The sequence below is a fragment of the Hordeum vulgare genome, chromosome 2H (genome assembly GCF_904849725.1).
Source record: "Hordeum vulgare subsp. vulgare chromosome 2H, MorexV3_pseudomolecules_assembly, whole genome shotgun sequence".
NCBI classification, from domain to species: Eukaryota; Viridiplantae; Streptophyta; class Magnoliopsida; order Poales; family Poaceae; genus Hordeum; species Hordeum vulgare.
The window spans coordinates 626,175,814-626,195,214 of NC_058519.1; the positions used below are offsets into that span (position 1 = coordinate 626,175,814).

The window sequence follows — 19,401 nt, forward strand, 5'->3', positions numbered from 1 at the left end:
TCACACCTAAGAAAAAACTACATGAGGTCAAGTTTAAGAAAGAAAAAATTGCATCGAGGTCCCTAGACCACTGAACGAGCATTGTGGCTGCCAGGACGTGCAGTCGACACGCCACTGTCATGGCTCTCATACCGGAGCTAGAATGATCTTGTCGATGATAGCCATGAAATCTTCGTGCACATGTCCTTAAGAATCAATGCACCATTGTCATATCGTCGTTGAACCATTGAACGATGATTGATCTGAAGAACTCGATACAGATCTGGTTGTCGCGTATACTTGACGATAAACCCTAACCACGCAGACTCAAGGAGCTCGCAAGAACCTATCCCAGAGCTGCGTCAAATCTGTCTTCATGGACGAACTTGGAGAGGATCAACCTCTCGTACGTAGACAAAGATTAGTTTGGTGAGGAAGAAAATATGTGAACGTACCAATCCACCAGGAGTGTGATAATGGAACCTGGTTTTCAAGTATCCGTGTAATTTTATATATACTACACTCTCAAACGACATACCTTCCTCGGTAAGTCTTGTCTTTATTTATTTTTTGCGATGGATCCTGAAGTCTTTGATAGTCATTTTCTGCAATGCAAGTAGTATTTGAAGAAAAAACGAGATAATAAAGGTTTTTTGATCATATATGATACGAGCTAGTCTTTCCACAGCTATTGAACTGCTCCGTAGAAAAACATAACATACGCGGTATTGGCATTGCTATGAAATTGCTCACCACGCCTTTAGTCCCGTCCTTTAGTCCCGGTTGGTGAACCGGGACTAAAGCCCCTTACGGGCCGGGGCTAAAGGCCCCGTCCCTCTAGTGCACCTTTACCTAGTGATGACTGGTGAGACAAACATTACGCTGGACGACCTCAGACTTTCATTTTCGAGAAAATGAGAGGCCAAGCGGCCAAGTTCATCAGTATATCCCAAACTACCGGCCGTATAGATCACGACGTACCTCAAGACTTTTGAGATCGATCAAGGCACTACACTAAACCGCGTGTCTTGTGCAAATCCACCCGTCGAGGAATACGAGTTGCCGGTAGATAGTTATAATCGTTTGTTCACACTGGCTTGGCGGTTACACGTAGCGATCAAAACTTAGCCAAACGACTTCAACCAAAAAAAAGGCCAAACATAGCGGGCGGTCCTAATTACTTGGTCTATTTCTGTTTGACACGTGAAATTACCTGGTCTTGCTCTACTGAGAGCGATCTCGCGCTCTTAGAGCATCTCTAGCAGACCCCGTATAATGTCCCGGTCCGTAAAATAACCGTTAAAATAAAGATTGGGACGGGAAATATTGTTAGATCAAACCCCGCAAAGCGTTCGACCCGTAAACTTTTTTGAGGGGCGCGGCAAAATTTCCTCCCGACCCGCGAAAACACAGGTTTTCGCCTCGTCTATACGGTGCCATGTATCGCAGGGAAGCGGTTGGCGGGATGGACATTTCAGTCGGCGCCCTTTCCCCACCCGCTTCCATCGCCGCGCCGTCATTGGTTCCCCCAGCCCGTCGGCGGCTCTGGGGCGCCGCTTTCCGTCGAATCTTCGGGGCGAATCACGCCGCTGGTGTGCTGCTGCCCTCTTCCGCTGAGCTGCTGCACCGGCTCCCCCGGATCCGCCAATCGATGGCGACGGGAGAGTCACAGCCGGAGATGGACTTGAGCCTGTGCGAGAAGTTTCTGTTCGAGGATTCATCCTCTTCGGATGACTCGGATGTTGAGAGGATCCTTCTCACATTTCGCCAGCAGAGCTTGATGATGGCCCTTGCTGTGAAGGAGCACGAAGACGAGAATCGAAAGAGGTGACGTGGATCAACTACCGGCCGTCTTTGCATTCCTCGAAATCGCAATCTCGGAAACGAGATGCTGATGCGAGACTATTTCGCCTCCAATCGAACATACCCGACGCACCTCTTCCGGAGAAGGTACCGTATGCGCACATCCCTCTTTGTTAAAATTGTTGAAGCTTGCGAGGTGAATTGTCGATATTTTACTCAAAGAAGGAATGCCGCAGGCTTGAAAGAATTTAGTGCATATCAGAAAATCTTGGCAGCTATGCGGGTAATTTCATGCGTCGACGTTCCGGCTGACTATACCAATGAGTACCTTCGCATTGGGAAAGATAGTACAATTTAGTCAGTGTGCAGGTTTGCCAAAGTGATTGTCCGTGTCTTTGGTCCTGCATATCTTCGGGCACCGAACGAGGAATACACAAAAAGATCGATGGCATTTAACGAAACAAGAGGTTGGCCTGGCATGCTAGGAAGCATAGATTGTATGCATTGAACTTGGAAAATTTGCCCAAAAGCATGGCAGGGAATGTACTGTGGCAAGTCTCGTGATGCAACAATTGTGCTAGAGGTTGTAGCTTCACATGATTTATGGATTTGACATTGCTTTTCTGGTATGTCGGGTACCCTAAATGATATCAATGTGTTGCAACGCTTTCATTTACTTGCTGGACTTGCTAATGGTGATGCTTCAGCTTGCAACTATACTATCAATGGGCATCAATATACAAAAGGATACTATCTTGCAAATGGTATATACCCTTTTGGTACACATTTGTGAAGAGCATCAAAGACCCTCAAAGTGGAAAAGAGTCTGAATTTGCAAGGGCACAAGAGGCAGCCCGAAAAGACATTGAAAGAGAATTTGGGGTTTTGCAATCTAGGTTTACCATTGTTTGTGTTCCTGCTTCATTTTGGGACAAGCGATCCTTAAGAAACATCATGACATGTTGTGTTATTCTTTACAATATGATTCTCGAAGATGAGAGAGGCATGAACTTGGAGTTCTTCAATGACAATGTGGGAAGCCGTGTCAAACTAGCTCACCCTAACTGAATCAGAGCTTTTCTTCAGACCTACACGGAGATTGAAAATGCAAACACCAAATGTCAACTTCAGAAGGATCTGATTGAGCACCATTCACTAGTGGAAAACGGGCCTTTGGCCTGGACCCTTTAGTCCCGGCCAGCCTCTGGGCTGGGACTAAAGGCCCGGCCACGTCGCCCCAAATCGCAATGCCTCCCACGAGGCTTTTGTCCTGGCCCGTAAGGAGCCTTTAGTCCCGGTTTGTGTCTCAAACTGGGACTAAAGGGCTACGCGGTGTGCAGCCTGCATGTGCGCCACCTTTAGTCCCAGTTTGTGTCTCAAACCGGGACTAAAGTCCTCTGCCTATATATAGCACAGCCCCCCTCTCCCCTCTTCCTTGCATTTTTCTTGGATGGAAGAGTGTGGGTGTGTGCTAGCTCTCCATTTTTTTTGATGCACTAGAGGTGTTTGTTGAAATGTGTGTTAGAGCGATGCCGCTTCAGTTCACCGAACACAACTACGATATGAGATGCCTGAGCCACGCTTAAACCTATTCCTCTTTATTTCTACTTATTCTAAAAGGTTAGCAACTATATTTCCTCGTTTAGACCGTGCAGTACTAATTTTTTGGATCGTGATTGTATTTGATATACTGTTGTATAACGCAGATGAGCCATCCATGGATGTACGGTGATCGATGCACAGCCGCTTACAGAGAAGGCGTGCATTCTTTTCGAGATGCAGCCGATGCGAACAAGCATGGTGGTGGCTTCATGTTTTGTCCATGTGTTGAATGTCAGAATGAGAAGGATTACACTTCCTCAAGAGTCATTCAGAGCCACCTGCTTCGGTCCGGTTTTATGTCGGGCTATAATGTTTGGACCAAGCACGGAGAAAGAGGGGTTATGATGGAAGACGACGATGAAGAAGAAGAGAACGATGATGACAACTATCGATCTATGTTCCCTGAGTATGCTGATACCGCAATGGAAGACAATGAAGAAGAAGATCAGGATGAAGAACGGGAACCATATGAGCCCGCTAATGATCTTGATCGGGTCATTTCTGATGCACGGCGAGGTTGCGACACAGAAAAGGAGAGGTTGCAGTTCGAGCAGATGTTACAGGACCACAACAAATTGTTGTACCCAACTTGTGAAGATGGCCGGAAGAAGCTGGGTAGCACACTGGAATTGCTGAAGTGGAAGGCAGAGACCGGTGTGACTGACTCGTCATTCGAAAAGTTGCTGGTACTGATGAAGAAGATGCTTCCAAGAAAGAACGAATTGCCCGCCAGCACGTACGAAGCAAAGAAGCTTGTCTGCCCTCTAGGATTAGACGTGTAGAAGATACATGCATGCCCTAATGACTGCATCCTCTACCGCGGTGAGAAGTACGAGAATATGGATAAATGCCCGGTATGCACTGCATTGCGGTATAAGATCAGAAAAGATGACCCTGGTGATATTGAGGGCGAGCCACCCAGGAAGAGGGTTCCTGCCAAGGTGATGTGGTATGCTCCTATAATACCACGGTTGAAACGTCTGTTCAGAAATAAAGATCATGCGAAGTTGTTGCGATGGCACATGGAAGATCGTATAAAAGACGATAAGTTGAGGCACACCGCTGATGGTCGGCAGTGGAGAAAAATCGAGAGAGAGTTCCCGAGATTTGCAGCTGACGCAAGGAACTTATGGTTAGGTCTGAGTACAGATGGCATGAATCCTTTTGGGGAGCAGAGTTGCAGTCACAGCACCTGGCCCTTTACTCTATGTATCTACAACCTTCCTCCTTGGTTGTGCATGAAGCGGAAGTTCATTATGATGCCAGTGCTTATCCAAGGTCCAAAGCAACCCGGCAACGATATTGATGTGTACCTAAGGCCATTAGTTGATGAACTTTTAAAGCTGTGGGCCGAACCAGGTGTACGTGTGTGGGACGAGCACAAACAAGAGGAATTTGACCTTCGAGCATTGCTTTTCGTAACCATCAATGATTGGCCTGCTCTTAGTAACATTTCAGGACAGTCAAACAAGGGATACAATGCATGCACGCACTGTTTGGATCAGACAGAAAGTATATATCTGGACAAATGTAGGAAGAATGTATACCCATACAATCGTCATTTTCTTCCGCCCAAGCATCCCTTAAAGAAAAAAGGCAAGCATTTCAATGGCAAGGCAGAACCCCGGGGGAAGCTTGTCATACGTACTGGTGCTGAAGTATTTGATATGGTCAAAGATTTAAAAGTAATCTTTGGAAAGGGTCCTGGCAGCCAACCTGTTCCTAACGGCACTGATAAGCGCGTACCCATGTGGAAGAAGAAATCTATATTTTGGGAGCTACCCTACTGGGAAGTCCATGAGGTCCGCTCGGCAATCGACGTGATGCACCTGACGAAGAATCTCTGCGTGAATATTCTAGGCTTCCTGGGCTTGTATGGGAAGTCAAAATATACACCGGAAGCATGGGAGGACCAGGAACGTCATAAAGGAAGAGACGGCATGCATCCAGGGCAGTTTCAAGGGCGTGCCAGCTACGCTCTTACTAAGGAAGAGAAGGAAATCTTCTTTGAAGTCCTTTTCAGTATCAAGGTCCCGACTGGCTTCTCGTCGAATATAAAGGGAATCGTAAATATGAAAGACAAAAAATTCCAAAACCTAAAGTCTCATGACTGCCACGTGCTTATGACGCAATTTCTTCCGGTTGCATTGAGGGGAATTCTACCGGAAAATGTTTGCCTGGCAATTGTGAAGGTATGTGCATTCCTCAATGTAATTTCTCAGAAGGTAATCGATCGAGAAAGTCTATCAGGGTTACAGATTGATGTGGTCCAATGTCTGGTCAGCTTTGAGTTGTTGTTCCCGCCATCCTTCTTCAATATAATGACACACCTCCTAGTTCACCTAGTCGAAGAGATTAGAATTCTCGGTCCTGTGTTTCTACACAATATGTTCCCCTTCGAGAGGTTCATGGGACTCTTAAAGAAATATGTTCGTAACCGTGCTAGGCCAGAAGGAAGCATCTCCAAGGGCTATGGAACAGAGGAGGTCATTGAGTTTTGTGTGGACTTTCTTCCTGACCTTAAGCCGATTGGTGTTCCTGAATCTCGGTATGAGGGTAGGCTGACAGGAAAAGGCACACTAGGAAGGAAAACAAAAGTATGTATGGACGGGCATTCTTTCTCTCAAGCACACTACACAGTTCTACACAATTCCACCGTGGTGGCTCCGTATATCGTGAGACACAAGAATATTCTACGCTCCGAAAACCCGGGGAAGGCTGACTCTTGGATTAAAGGGGAACACGAGAAGACTTTCGGCAGTTGGTTGCAGACACATCTCATGAATGACGACACCGTTGGAGATCAGTTGTACTATTTGTCCATGCCACCATCTTCGACTATATGTACTTTCCAAGGGTATGAGATAAATGGGAATACATTTTACACGGTTGCCCAAGATAAAAAGAGCATCAACCAAAATAGTGGTGTCCACTTTGATGCAACAGACGAGAATGGGCACTGTTTGGAAACATATTACGAGTACATAGAGGAGATATGGGAACTTGACTATGGACCTACTTTTAAGATCCCTTTGTTTCGGTGCAAATGGGTGAGGCTGACAGGAGGCGGGGTAGTTGTAGACCAAAAGTACGTCATGACAACAGTGGATCTCAACAATCTTGCGTACATGGACGAACCATTTGTCCTAGCCAATGATGTCGCTCATGTTTTCTATGTGAAGGACATGTCTACAAAAACGAGAAAAAGAAATCAGCAAAAGAAGATATCGTCCGATGAGCCAAAACGCCACAAAGTTATTTCAGGGAAAAGAAACATCGTGGGAGTAGATGACAAGACAGACATGTCAGAAGATTATAATAAGTTTCATGAAATTCCGCCCTTCAAAGTGAAAACTGACCCAAGCATCCTACTGAATGATGAAGATTCTCCATGGCTACGACCGAGAAGAAAACAGAAATAATAGATAGGAATATTGGTGCAATAATGTAATAATGTATTAAACCTTTTATGTAATGCATGTATGGAATGTACTAAATTTCAAACACTTTTCATTTTCATAGTTTTGTCAAATTCTCAAATATGCAAAAAGAATTTTAATAAACCTTTGTAAGAGATGAGTTCTCGTTCAAAACGCTGATACTTCGAGAGAGATTGTCCGTTTCGTACACGAAGTGCATCCAGTTTTTGTCGTAGCCCTCTCAACTTTTTAACACATGCTATGTGGGTGAAATGATGATAGCATGCCAATTTCAACATTTTCAGAGTTCATTTGTAGTGCTTTTCAATTTCTGGGTCAACTAGCTCAAAAAAAATAAGTAAATGCACGAAATATACCAAATTAAGTCAGAAATTGTTGAAATTTTGTGATGTGCCTTTGAATGGTGCATTTTGAACACACAAAAAGTATGGAGTTCAAATAAGTTCAAAAAAATGAAAGCCCTTTGTAAGAGATGAGTTCTCGTTCGAAACGCTGATACTTCGAGAGAGATTGTCCGTTTTGTACACGAAGTGCATCCAATTTTTGTCGTAGCCCTCTCAACTTTTTAACACATGCTATGTGGGTGAAATGATGATAGCATGCCAACTTTCAACATTTTCAGAGTTCATTTGTAGTGCTTTTCGATTTCAGGGTCAACTAGCTCAAAAAAATAAGTAAATGCACGAAATATACCAAATTAAGTCAGAAATTGTTGAAATTTTGTGATGTGCCTTTGAATGGTGCATTTTGAACACACAAAAAGTATGGAGTTCAAATAAGTTCAAAAAAATGAAATCCCTTTGTAAGAGATGAGTTCTCGTTCGAAACCCTGATACTTCGAGAGAGATTGTCCGTTTTGTACACGAAGTGCATCCAGTTTTTGTCGTAGCGCTCTCAACAATTTAACACATGCTATGTGGGTGAAATGATGATAGCATGCCAACTTTCAACATTTTCAGAGTTCATTTGTAGTGCTTTTCAATTTCAGGTTCAACTAGCTCAAAAAAAAAGTAAATGCACTTTTGAAAATTCTCAAATATGCAAAAAGAATTTTCATAAACATAGTTTTTAATTGAAAATAACAAAATAGTTAATAGCTTGGATAGTCAAAATAATTACTTTTGAAAATAGAAAATAGTTTTGAATTATTTATTCAATTTCAAACACTTTTCATTATCATAGTTTTGTCAAATTCTCAAATATGCAAAAAGAATTTTAATAAACATAGTTTTTAATTGAAAATAACAAAATAGTTAATAGTTTGGATAGTCAAAATAATTACTTTTGAAAATAGAAAATAGTTTTGAATTATTTATTCAATTTCAAACACTTTTCATTATCATAGTTTTGTCAAATTCTCAAATATGCAAAAAGAATTTTAATAAACATAGTTTTTAATTGAAAATAACAAAATAGTTAATTTTGAAAATAGAAAAAAATTGAAACTATATGAGAATTTGTAAAGAAAATTAAACCTAAATTCAAAGTGACCTCACTTTGAATTCAGGTTTAATTTTCTCCACAATTTCAAATATAGTTTCAATTTTTAAATTTACAGTCACTTTAGGCCCGTAAGCCTGCTTTAGAGAGGAGCTTGATGGAGATGCTGCGACGGGGCTTATAAACAAGTGTTAGTCCCCCTCGCTGGGCGAGGTGGGACTAAACTTATCGTGCAGCCGAGGAGGGGCTTTAGTCCCGGGTGGAGCCACGAACCGGGACTAAAGCCCCTCGCCTGCCGCCTGCCGAGCACGGGCCTTTAGTCCTGGGTCGTGGCTCCACCCGGGACTAAAGGCCTCCTTTAGTCCCGGTTGGAGCCCCGCACCAGGACTAAAGGCCCCTGCTTCCCGCCTTTTGGTGTGCCGAAAAAGGGCCTTTAGTCCCGGGTCGTGGCTCCACCCGGGACTAAAGGGGGTCTTTAGTCCCGGATCGAGCCCCGAACCGGGACTAAATATCCACCTATATAAGCAGGAGTTAGAAAATTTCCAACCCAAATCGCATTTCCTTCTCTCCTTCTTCCTCGTTCTCCTGCCCGGCGCGGCACAGCGACGAACTCGACGATGCCGTCAGGCTGCCCGCCGTCCTCCTCGCCGCCGCCTGCCGTCCTCCTCGCCGTCGCCGTCATCCTCCTCGCCGCCGTCGTCGATGCCAGCTTCCTCGCCATCGTCGACGCCTCCGGCCGGTAAGCCCCCCTCCCCCTCCTCCCAACACTCCGGCCGGTGGAAGGAAAGAAGAAAAAGGAGAAGAAAGAATAAAAAGGAGAAGAAAATAAGAAAAAGGAGAAGAAAAGAAGAAAAAGGAGAAGAAAAGAAGAAAAAGGGAAGAAAAGAAGAAAAAGGAGAAGAAAAGAAGAAAAAGGAGAAGAAAAGATGAAAAAGGAGAAGAAAAGAAGAAAAAGGAGAAGAAAGGAAGAAAAAGGAGAAGAAAAGAAGAAAAAGAAAAAGATTTTTTTTGTCATTTAATTCCTATTGTTATTAGGTTTGTGCTAGATTATTAGGGTTAGTAATATTTAGAATTAGGTTAGGGTTACAAGAAGAAGAAATATGAACAAAAATAAGAAAATAAGATTAGGAAAAAAGAAAATAAGAAGAGGAGGAGAAGAAAAGAAGAAAAAGGAGAATAAGAAGAGGAGGAGAGGAGAAGAAGAGGAAAAATAGAAGAAGAGGAGAAGTAGAAGAAGAGAAGTTGAAGAATAAGCGGAGAAGAAAATAAGAAAGAAGAAGAAGAAGAAGAAGAAGAAGAAGAAGAAGACATTTCTACGTATATATATGCTTAATTAGTGTTTCTTAGATTATTGCTTAATTTTGCTATTGTATATGCTTAAGTGTTAATAGTTTAATTTTGCTATTGTATATGCTTAAGTGTTAATAGTTTATTTTTAGCAAGAAAATTAATAGAACTAGTTTATTTTTTTAGTTCATTTTACGATGCCTATCCCGCATCCTCGTCGTCGACTCGGCGGAGGACACCTGCTTGATCAGAGGGGCCCTGTCCGGGACTGGGCTCCGCCCGGCTGGTATTGGGAGGTGCTACCTTCCGGGGGGCGTAGGTTGGTGAGGAGCCAGCCCGTTGTTGACCCGTTCCTTGTTTGGTGGCGGTCGCGTGGGCCAGTGACGATGCCGAGGCTTCCAGACACCGCGGAGGTGGTACGTCACCGTGTCAGCGAGGAGGATGAGCACGTCTGTCGCTACATGGTTGCGTTGGAGGCAGGTTCGAGCATACCTGGCAGGTTCTTCAGGGATCTCACTAGAGCTATGATTCTGTGATGGTTCCTTCACTTTGGGTGTCCACCGCCCGCGACGATACCCGTCGGGCGCTACGGTTCTAGCTGTATCAGTGATGCTATATGTATGATAGTATTCGAGGAGTATTAGTGATAATATTCGACGATGTACGGACAAAAGAGATGATGTAGTTTTGCTTATAATTGAATGCATGCTAATTTGAATACTACTTTATTTTACGATTTGGTTTTGCTTATTGAATGCTCAAATTGGAAAAGTACTCCTACTTTGAATACTATGCAGAAACCTAGGAGTCCCGGGTGGAGCCACGACCCGGGATTAAGTTGTTTTGGAACGGAGTTCCTGATAGAATAATTCTTTTTTCGTACAAAGTTCAAAAAGTCCTTTGACACTAGACAATGTGACATATAGAAGGGTAGATGAGATCAGGAAAAATAGGATCATTTTCTACATATCTAGAATGTCGCCATTTTGTTAAATCCTTAAAGGTTAATAGAATCCGTTAGACATATTTTAGAGTTTAGGTTCTAGCCAAGCCCCGGGACTAAAGGTCCTCCTATATAAAACAACACTTCGAAGTTTCCAACCCCTCTTATATAGTTTGTTAGTTTATTAGTTAATCAAATGTCCGTTTTTTGCAGAACTATGGATCCACATATCAGGAACCTCGAAGAGGAAGAACTTCTCGAAGATATAATCAAAGACGGCCCCGACGTTGAACCAGCTGAATCTCCGTCGTCATATCTAAACCCCTCCGGATATGGAATGGAGGTCGACCGACACGAAGATGAAGCCGATGGGGCAGGAGATAGGTCCAATGACGGAGAAGGTGATAGCTCCACTGATGGAGAAGCCGGTGGAGAAATAATAAAGTCCGGCGAGGTATACATATGAAGTACGACAATCACTTGCAATATGTGAAAAATATTGGAGATAGCTCTATATTGTATACATATACATTCATTTGACGAATGTTTCTCCGTCTTAGGCCTCCACATCGAGCAAAGCTACGAAACGAGGCCCGACTAGAAAGTTGGATGCACGGACGCATTACACCTTTGAGGTGATATTGCCTACGGGCGAACCCAAGCTTCCTAAGAATGCTGCTAACACATTCAAGAAGCAATGCGGAGTTCTCGTTAGGGATCACGTCCCGATCAGCGTTCGGGAGTGGAACAAGCGCAAAGGGGCAGCCGATAGTGACTATGTCGCCGAAAGGTACAAAGATAATCTTTGGAATGATCTCATGTCACATTTCAACCTGCCAGAATGTGAGAATGAAGACGCCGCAGACAAACTGAGGGCCAAAGTCAAGCAGTGGACTCTAAAGAAGATGGCCGAACTGTTCCGTAGCTGGAAGAAGAAGCTATGGAAAAACTATCTGAAGACAAAGAAAGTGCCAGTATTCGAGGGGTATCTAACCAAGCAGGCGAATCACTGGAAGGCATTTCAAGAGTACAAGGAGTCAGAAGATGCCCAGGCATTATCAGAAAAGAACAAGATAAATGCCGACAAGAAGAAATATCACCACAAGCTGGGGCCAGGGGGCTATGAGACTGCCATCCCAAAGTGGGATAAGAAAGAGCAAGATCAACTAGCTAAAGGCATCGTACCTGAACCACTCCGTGATGAGTGGGAATTGAGAGCAAGAAATTGGTTCCTTGCGCATGGTGGTTCGTACGACGAAGAAACAGGGGACCTCATCTGCAGTGACGGTCTTAGGATACCCAGGGAGAATTGGAAAAGGTAGTGAAAGAAATTAAGGAGGGAAAAAAAGTTCACTGCAGATAGAGAGAAAGATTTTCTCACACTGGTCCTTGGCAATGACGAACATGGAGGACGAACGCGAGGCTTCGGTCCTTCTTACCCGTGGTGGCTTGGGTTTGCCAGAGACCAAGACACTTACAGAAGCCGAGCGAGAGCAAAGAAGCGGCAGCAAGATGAGGAGAATGATAAGTTCAACCAGTTGCTTGCCAGGATTAACGAGCAATAGAAGCGGATTGATGAGCTTAGAGGAGTAGCGTACCAGGAAGATCCTGCATTTGATATTACCGGCGCCCCATCTAAGCGGAAAAGCAGCGTGGCTGAATCTGAGGCCCCGCCCGACGATGCACGAAGAATGATAGAGGGCGGTCCCGGCTACCCCGTGGATGGAATCAAGGAGTCAACATCATGTGAACTCCATCAGAAATTCAAGAACATATCCATGAAGGTGGCCGTCGGACAAGCTTTACCTTCTGGCCCTGATGCACGCTGGCATGGCCGTGAGATTCCAGCTGGCTTTGCTAAAGTCGGGGTGGATGAAATCTTGGTGGGGTTTCATGATATGGAGCTCGACATAGCTGGACCCGAAGATGAGAGGACACTCGGAGAAGTACTGGGTGGAGTCATCCTATGGGACAAGAACTACATCAAGCTTCCAGGCTCGGCCCCAAGGACAACACCGTCTCCGAGTCGTCGCAGGTCACCTACACCTCCATCACCTCCAAGCCCTCCACATGGCGTCGGCCAGCACAACACGAGTCCATCTCGATCACCGCCGCCGGACTTGGGTCCTTCGTCTCCGCCACCGCCCGCTCCGGATACTAAGCGGAAGCGTGCCAGCAAGAACGCTCCGCCGATGATTTCTAAGCGACGGAGCCCCCCAAAGCGCAAACTGTCGCCCCTCCCAAAGGTACCTCATGCTAATCTTCCTATCAGACCTTATGATCATACCCCCGAGGAAAACGCCAGGATAGCAAAGGAACATCATGATGCGCAGATGAAAAAGAAGAAACCCGAGCCCCGCTTGGAATACACCGAGAAGCAAATAGCATATGCAAAATACTTCACGACCCTTCCATCACAGTATGACTTACACCATAAGCCTGATGACTATACACGCACATTGCAGAAGGAAGTGAAAAAGAGCAGATCACGTGCAAGTGCAAGTGGGAGCAAATCAAGTTCAACTACAAGCAAAAAAAGATCAGACGTTCCTCAGCTTGGACAACAGGCCAAACAGTCGATCCCACCCCTTAGGGTGTTACCCGAGAATGTCCCCCCTCTGGTTCAGGGACAAGATTTGGAATTAGCAAAGAAGTGGGCGAATGAATGGGGTATCCCGGTTGAAGACATTCTGGCTTCCCAAGACGACAGGTTACCCAAGGCTGTGGTAGCCCCTAAGCCACAGTTTGTCATGGGAGCGCCTTTGGTCAGCAAAGATGATCTCCCAACAAATATGCTTTACTTGCATACATGGTACTTAAGTGAATCAAAGAATGGGAGAACGATGATCGTGGTGAGTGTCCCACGGGAGTACTACGGCCGCCCCGAAGAAATCCATATCGACTTTGATGAACTCTTCCAGATGTACAATGCCGACGCCCTCGACAAATCGCTTATGAGTTGCTATTGTCTGTAAGTTTTTCAATTCGTTGTCTACATATAACTTGTTTAGTTATTTCAATTCATTGTCTATATATAACTTGTACTCTATTATCCAGAATGAAGATTCTGGATTGTAAAAATAGGAACATCCTAAATATTGGTTTATTGACCCAGATAAAATACATATAGCGACACTAACTGATAAACCAAAGGAGACGGAGGAAAACCTTCTAAGGTTTCTAACAGATCAAAATTTATGTGACCACATACTGTTTCCATACAACTTCAGGTGAGGGTCTTTACTCTGTTGTGTCCATTCACTTATAAGTGTAATTGATAAGTTACTGACACACACACACACACATATATATATATATACATGTGCATCTTCCATTGGATTCTGTTGGACATTCAAATTGATAAGGGAAGAGTTGATGCCTTCGACCCATTATCAAGACCCTTGGAACAGTTCCAAAGCCTGCAGGACATGCTCCAAGGGTAATTTCAATCATTCTTGCGCTCTATCGGTCCTTTCGATGATTTTCTGATATATCAATTAATGAAAAACTTAGCAAATCATTATCCTTGTCGGGCAGGGTTTGGAAGCGCGCGGTTCAAGTGCGTGACTCCCGGTATCGAGCCTGAGAAGCTGACCTTTAGAGCAGCTCAGGTAAGTAGTAGTATGATATACTTCTATTTTCAATATATTTATGATGCTAGATTATTATTTTGATTATATATATTCTATTCTCGTAAAGTGTGACCAGCAGCCACGGGAGACGCATCTATGCGGATACTATGTTTGCGAGACCATTCGCACGTTTGCCTCTGAGCACAAGGATCACAGATTCGACGTAAGCAATGAACATTCACACCTTTATTTTTACCCGTCATTATTTGTTATCATGATTGATATTCATATTCATCTCCTCTTCTTATATAGTACACGGCCATGAGGGAGAAGGTCCTACCAGAGCAACGCGCGATTGCTGTTGCAGAGGAGCTTGCGACCTTTCTGAGGACGGAAGCTATAGATGACAAAGGACGATTTAGTGTAGCTAGGGGCCATTACTGATGTTGGTCCATGTAATCGAATAGACGGGCTCTAGTCCCGATAATTCAGATCTCCATATAATTGTATATGTATGCTCGCTTGTAAGATAAGTTAATCTTATATATATATGCATAATTATTTATATTTAGAATTATATGAAAACTAATTCCCGAACACCAAACGAGGCATCACGTTAATCTCCCGAAGACCTAAACCCTAAAACCCTAAAACCCAAAAATAAACAAAATCTGAAACTCTTTAGTCCCGGTCCGTGTAAAGAAACGGGACTAAAGGGCCTGCCCCTGAGGGCGCTCCGAGGCGCCCACGTGGAGCACCTTTGGTCCCGGCTTGGAACAGGGCCGGGACTAAAGGTTAGGCCTTTAGTCCCGCCCCTTTAGTCCCGGTTGGCGAACCGGGACTAAAGCCCCTTACGGGCCGGGGCTATAGGCCCTGTCCCCACTAGTGATTGGCAAAGGACTGGGGATAGTGTTTCATCAAGCGAAAGGCGTCACCTTGCCCTAGTAATAGAATGCTGCATCTAGCCACCTTTCTCATGTTTTTTCATCTGCCCAGTAGATCCATCATTTACCTACTGTTTGCAAAAAGTTGTTTGTAGTCTTCACGCTTTGATGTTTTGAACGAACGTTCCCATCAACCTTAGAACGCAGCTCTCGTGAATAGCCAAACTTCATAAGTCGCCATAGCAACCCAACTCGGTCCGTGGACAAATTATTTGGTGAGTTAAATGAACTTATTCCACCCCTTACAGTAGATGTTTGAGGCATGTAAATTCATACTTTACTTCTTTGTAGCATGGGCGCCGTCTTCAAAAGTGACTGGCTTCCTACCAAAGTCAATGACACCATACTAACAGACTATGTGAAAACGGGCAACTTGGACCCTCAGAATGTTATCGGCTGGCATACCAGATTCGGAGAAGATCTCCCCAACCCCAAAGAAGGAGAGATAGTCGTTTTCGTTGAGCACCTGGAGCGAGGTTTTAAGCCACCCGGATCGAAGTTTCTTAGAGACGCCATGGCTTTCATGAACGTCCGCCTCCAGGATCTGGGACCTAACTCCATAAGTAACTTATGTCAATTCCAAGTGTTCTGTGAAGCTTATCTGCGGATTCAACCCTCTGTCCCCTTATTCTGGCACTTTTTCCATCTGAATCGCCAAACGGAATTTCACAATGGCCCTAGCCTGGAACTCGGCAGTGTAAATGTCCAGCGCCGCAGGGATAGCCCGTTTCCCTCACTCGCCATGCCCAGCCATCCCAGAGGTTGGGGCGAGTCTTGGTTCTACTGTCAAGAGACCTCTCCTGCAGGCGAAAACAAGCTTCTAGGCTACAGGAAAGATCAGCTTCCAACAAACTTCAAGCTTCCAGACAAGCTCACCGAGGAGGAGGAATCAGAATTCATCCCAGTATTGTCCGAGTTAAGATCCTTGACAAACTACGGCCTTACTGGGGTTGACCTAATCCGCTGCTGGGTCGAATGGCGCATCCTCCCTCTGAGTCGCCGGGACGGGCTAATGTGCGAATTTGATGGCACCCTAGATCATCCCCAATGTTATTTCCGTACGGCTTTAACAGAAAAGGATATTGTCACCATCATCAAGAAGCTGACTGGCGAGCCTGCGGGAAAATGCGGCCAAATCGGCCTCAAGCCTTTCTGCAAAATTAATCCGGCGCCCAAGGTGAGAAAATCTAACCCGCCCTTGGTTTTTACTTCTTACATTTCACTTGTATTGTGGTTTTTGTAACATATGCTATTTCAGAAAGGCGATAAATTTTGGTCCAGGAAACCCAAAAGGCCAGCCATGAAAAATGTTAAGCCGCCCTCAAAGAAAACCAAGGGCAAGGGCAAAGCTGATGCGGCTGAGCCATCCGAAGTCGATGAATCTCAAGTCGGCGATGCACTTTCAGAGGTAAAAACCCAACTTCTTTTCACTCGCCATCTACTACTGTTAAACTTTGTATTTATATCTCTACCTTTCTTGAAATAGAATGAAGACAATGAAAGCCAGGAGGACTCTGTTGAGGTAATTTCTGTTTCCTCCGATTCATCTCCTTCTCCACCTAAGCCGGCCAGGCGAATTTGTGGGAAGTTCCCTTCTCACGCCCAAATGCTTGTTTGGACCCAAATTTCCTACTGAAGAAAGCACAACATACTTCAAATCGGAAGACCCGAAGTCATTCCGGTGATCTGGTGTCCGACTTACTAGCAACGAATAAGAGGAAACCAAATGAGGTATTTATGAATAACAATTCTTCATGTTTCTTTGGATCACGTCTGTAACCCGCCTATACTGTTGACGTATAATTCTTGCAGAACTCTCCTCCTACATCCGGCGACTCAGTGATGTCGACACTTCCACCAATGATTCGAGTTCCAGGGTAAGTCTTTTGATAATCTTACTTTGAATCATGAGGGTAATAAACTTTCAGTTCCTTAATGCGCTTCTCCCTTCTTTTAGGGCACAGGCCAAGAAAAGGAAAACCAGCGGATCAACTCCTATCACAACTTCAGAACGCATCAAAGAATCAGTGCCGATCCAGGACAACCCGGACCAAGGCGAGCCTGAAAATCAAATGGATCTTCCTGACTCGCCCAAGGAAACAATGGATGCCCCTAAGCCGCCAAGTCCATTAACGACAACAGAAGACCCGGATGATGTAGTTATTACTGGTACCGGCTTCTCTAAGCCGACGGCAACGGTTTTTTCAAGGCATGTGGCATCCTCCTCTCAAGCCATTCCTGAATCTGGACTCTCCAAGGCTAAGCTTTCTGGGTATGAAAATCTGGAGTTCAAGGAACTCTGCTCTGGTTTTGCAAGTCGCCTGGAGGCGAGCTATGAGATGGAGAAAAGCCTGTTGCGGATGTTAAAAAACAAACATGAGGTAAATTTTGTTATATTGTATTACTCCCATTAAGCCCCAAGGGTCGGGTCATCAGTAAAAAGATGAGCCGGATCTTGATAAATTTAGAAAAAACTTTGCGACCAGTAACCCCCAAGGGACGGGTCATCAGTAAAAAGATGAGCCGGGTATTGATAAATTTAGAAAAAACTTTGCGACCAGTAACCCCCAAGGGCCGGGTCATCAGTAAAAAGATGAGCCGGGTCTTGATAAATTTAGAAAAAACTTTGCGACCAGTAACCCCCAAGGGTCGGGTCATCAGTAAAAGGATGAGCCGGGTCTTGATAAATTTAGAAAAAACTTTGCAACCAATAACCCCCAAGGGCCGAGTCATCAGTAAAAAGATGAGCCGGGTCTTGATATTGTATAATTTCATCTGAAAAGAAAAAAGTATACATTAGCCCCCAAGTGTCAGGGATATTGCTTGCAATAGTTCTGAGACTTGTCCCTTTTTTGTACTTTCAACAGGAAACTCTTGCTCAGACTGAATCGGCGCTTGGCGATTTAAAGAAGAACTTATCTGGTCAGCAAGATGCCCAGCTAAGTCGGAAGAGAAGTATCAATTGGTCTTGGCTGAATTGGAAAAGCTCAAAGCTGATTTGAAAAGAACTCAAGCTGACCAAGATGCTGCCATAAAAAGAGCAGAGAAGGCTGAAGCCAGGCTGGCTACTGTGCAACAAGAGTTGTCCGGCTTGAAGCGTCATATCTCAAACATGACGCAAGCCGTCTTTGGTAAACTCACTCAAACTTTTGGTCCTTAATCCCCGTTTTTTACAAATAACTTTTATCGTAAATTGCTGATCATCATGACCCCTTACTCAGGTCCGAGAGCCGCCAACCTTCAGGAAGATTGCGTGTTGATGCTAAAGGCGATTTACATGCTGACAGAGCAACTGTACATCGGCAGTATCTTGACTGTTAAAGCTGTGATGGGTGCCAAAGAGCCTATAACTTCCATAAAGAAGGTGATTGGCTGTCTATCATGTTGGGGAACGTCGCATGGGAAACAAAAATTTTCCTACGCGCACGAAGACTTATCATGGTGATGTCCATCTACGAGAGGGGATGAGTGATCTACGTACCCTTGTAGATCGTACAGCAGAAGCGTTAGAGAACGCGGTTGATGTAGTAGAACGTCCTCACGTCCCTCGATCCGCCCCGCGAACAATCCCGCGATCAGTCCCACGATCTAGTACCGAACGGACGGCACCTCCGCGTTCAGCACACGTACAGCTCGACGATGATCTCGGCCTTCTTGATCCAGTAAGAGAGACGGAGAGGTAGAAGAGTTCTCCGGCAGCGTGACGGCGCTCCGGAGGTTGGTGATGACCTTGTCTCAGCAGGGCTCCGCCCGAGCTCCGCAGAAACGCGATCTAGAGGAAAAACCGTGGAGGTATGTGGTCGGGCAGCCGTGAGAAAGTCATCTCAAATCAGCCCTAATTGCTCCATATATATAGGAGGAGGGAGGGGGACCTTGCCTTGGGGTCCAAGGGACCCTCAAGGGGTCGGCCGAGCCAAGGGGGGGAGGACTCCCCCCCCCCAAACCGAGTTGGACTTGGTTTGGTGGGAGGAGTCCCCCTCCCTTCCCACCTCCTTCCCTTTTTTTTTCCTTTCCTCTTGATTTTTCTTCTCTTGGCGCATTGGGCACTTGTGGGCTGTCCCACCAGCCCACTAAGGTCTGGTGTGGCTCCCCCAATGCCTATGGGCTTCCCCGGGGTGGGTTGCCCCCCCCCCCCCGGTGAACTCCCGGAACCCATTCGTCATTCCCGGTACATTCCCGGTAACTCCGAAAACCTTCCGGTAATCAAATGAGGTCATCCTATATATCAATCTTCGTTTCCGGACCATTCCGGAAACCCTCATGACGTCCGTGATCTCATCCGGGACTCCGAACAACATTCGGTAACCAACCATATAACTCAAATACGCATAAAACAACGTCGAACCTTAAGTGTGCAGACCCTGTGGGTTCGAGAACTATGTAGACATGAC

At 45.1% G+C, this 19,401-nt stretch overlaps 1 protein-coding gene across 1 annotated transcript in view; it reads right to left on the reverse strand.

Moving 5' to 3' along the window:
• Positions 1 to 2,832: 2,832 nt before the first annotated feature.
• Positions 2,833 to 19,401, reverse strand: part of LOC123428822 (ethylene-responsive transcription factor 3-like) — a 53,052-nt gene continuing 36,483 nt past the window's right edge. Inside the window, exon 2 of the mRNA XM_045112954.1 lies at positions 2,833 to 2,870. Within this exon, the coding sequence (XP_044968889.1) occupies positions 2,833 to 2,870 (38 nt within the window). The remainder of the gene's footprint in view (positions 2,871 to 19,401) is intronic.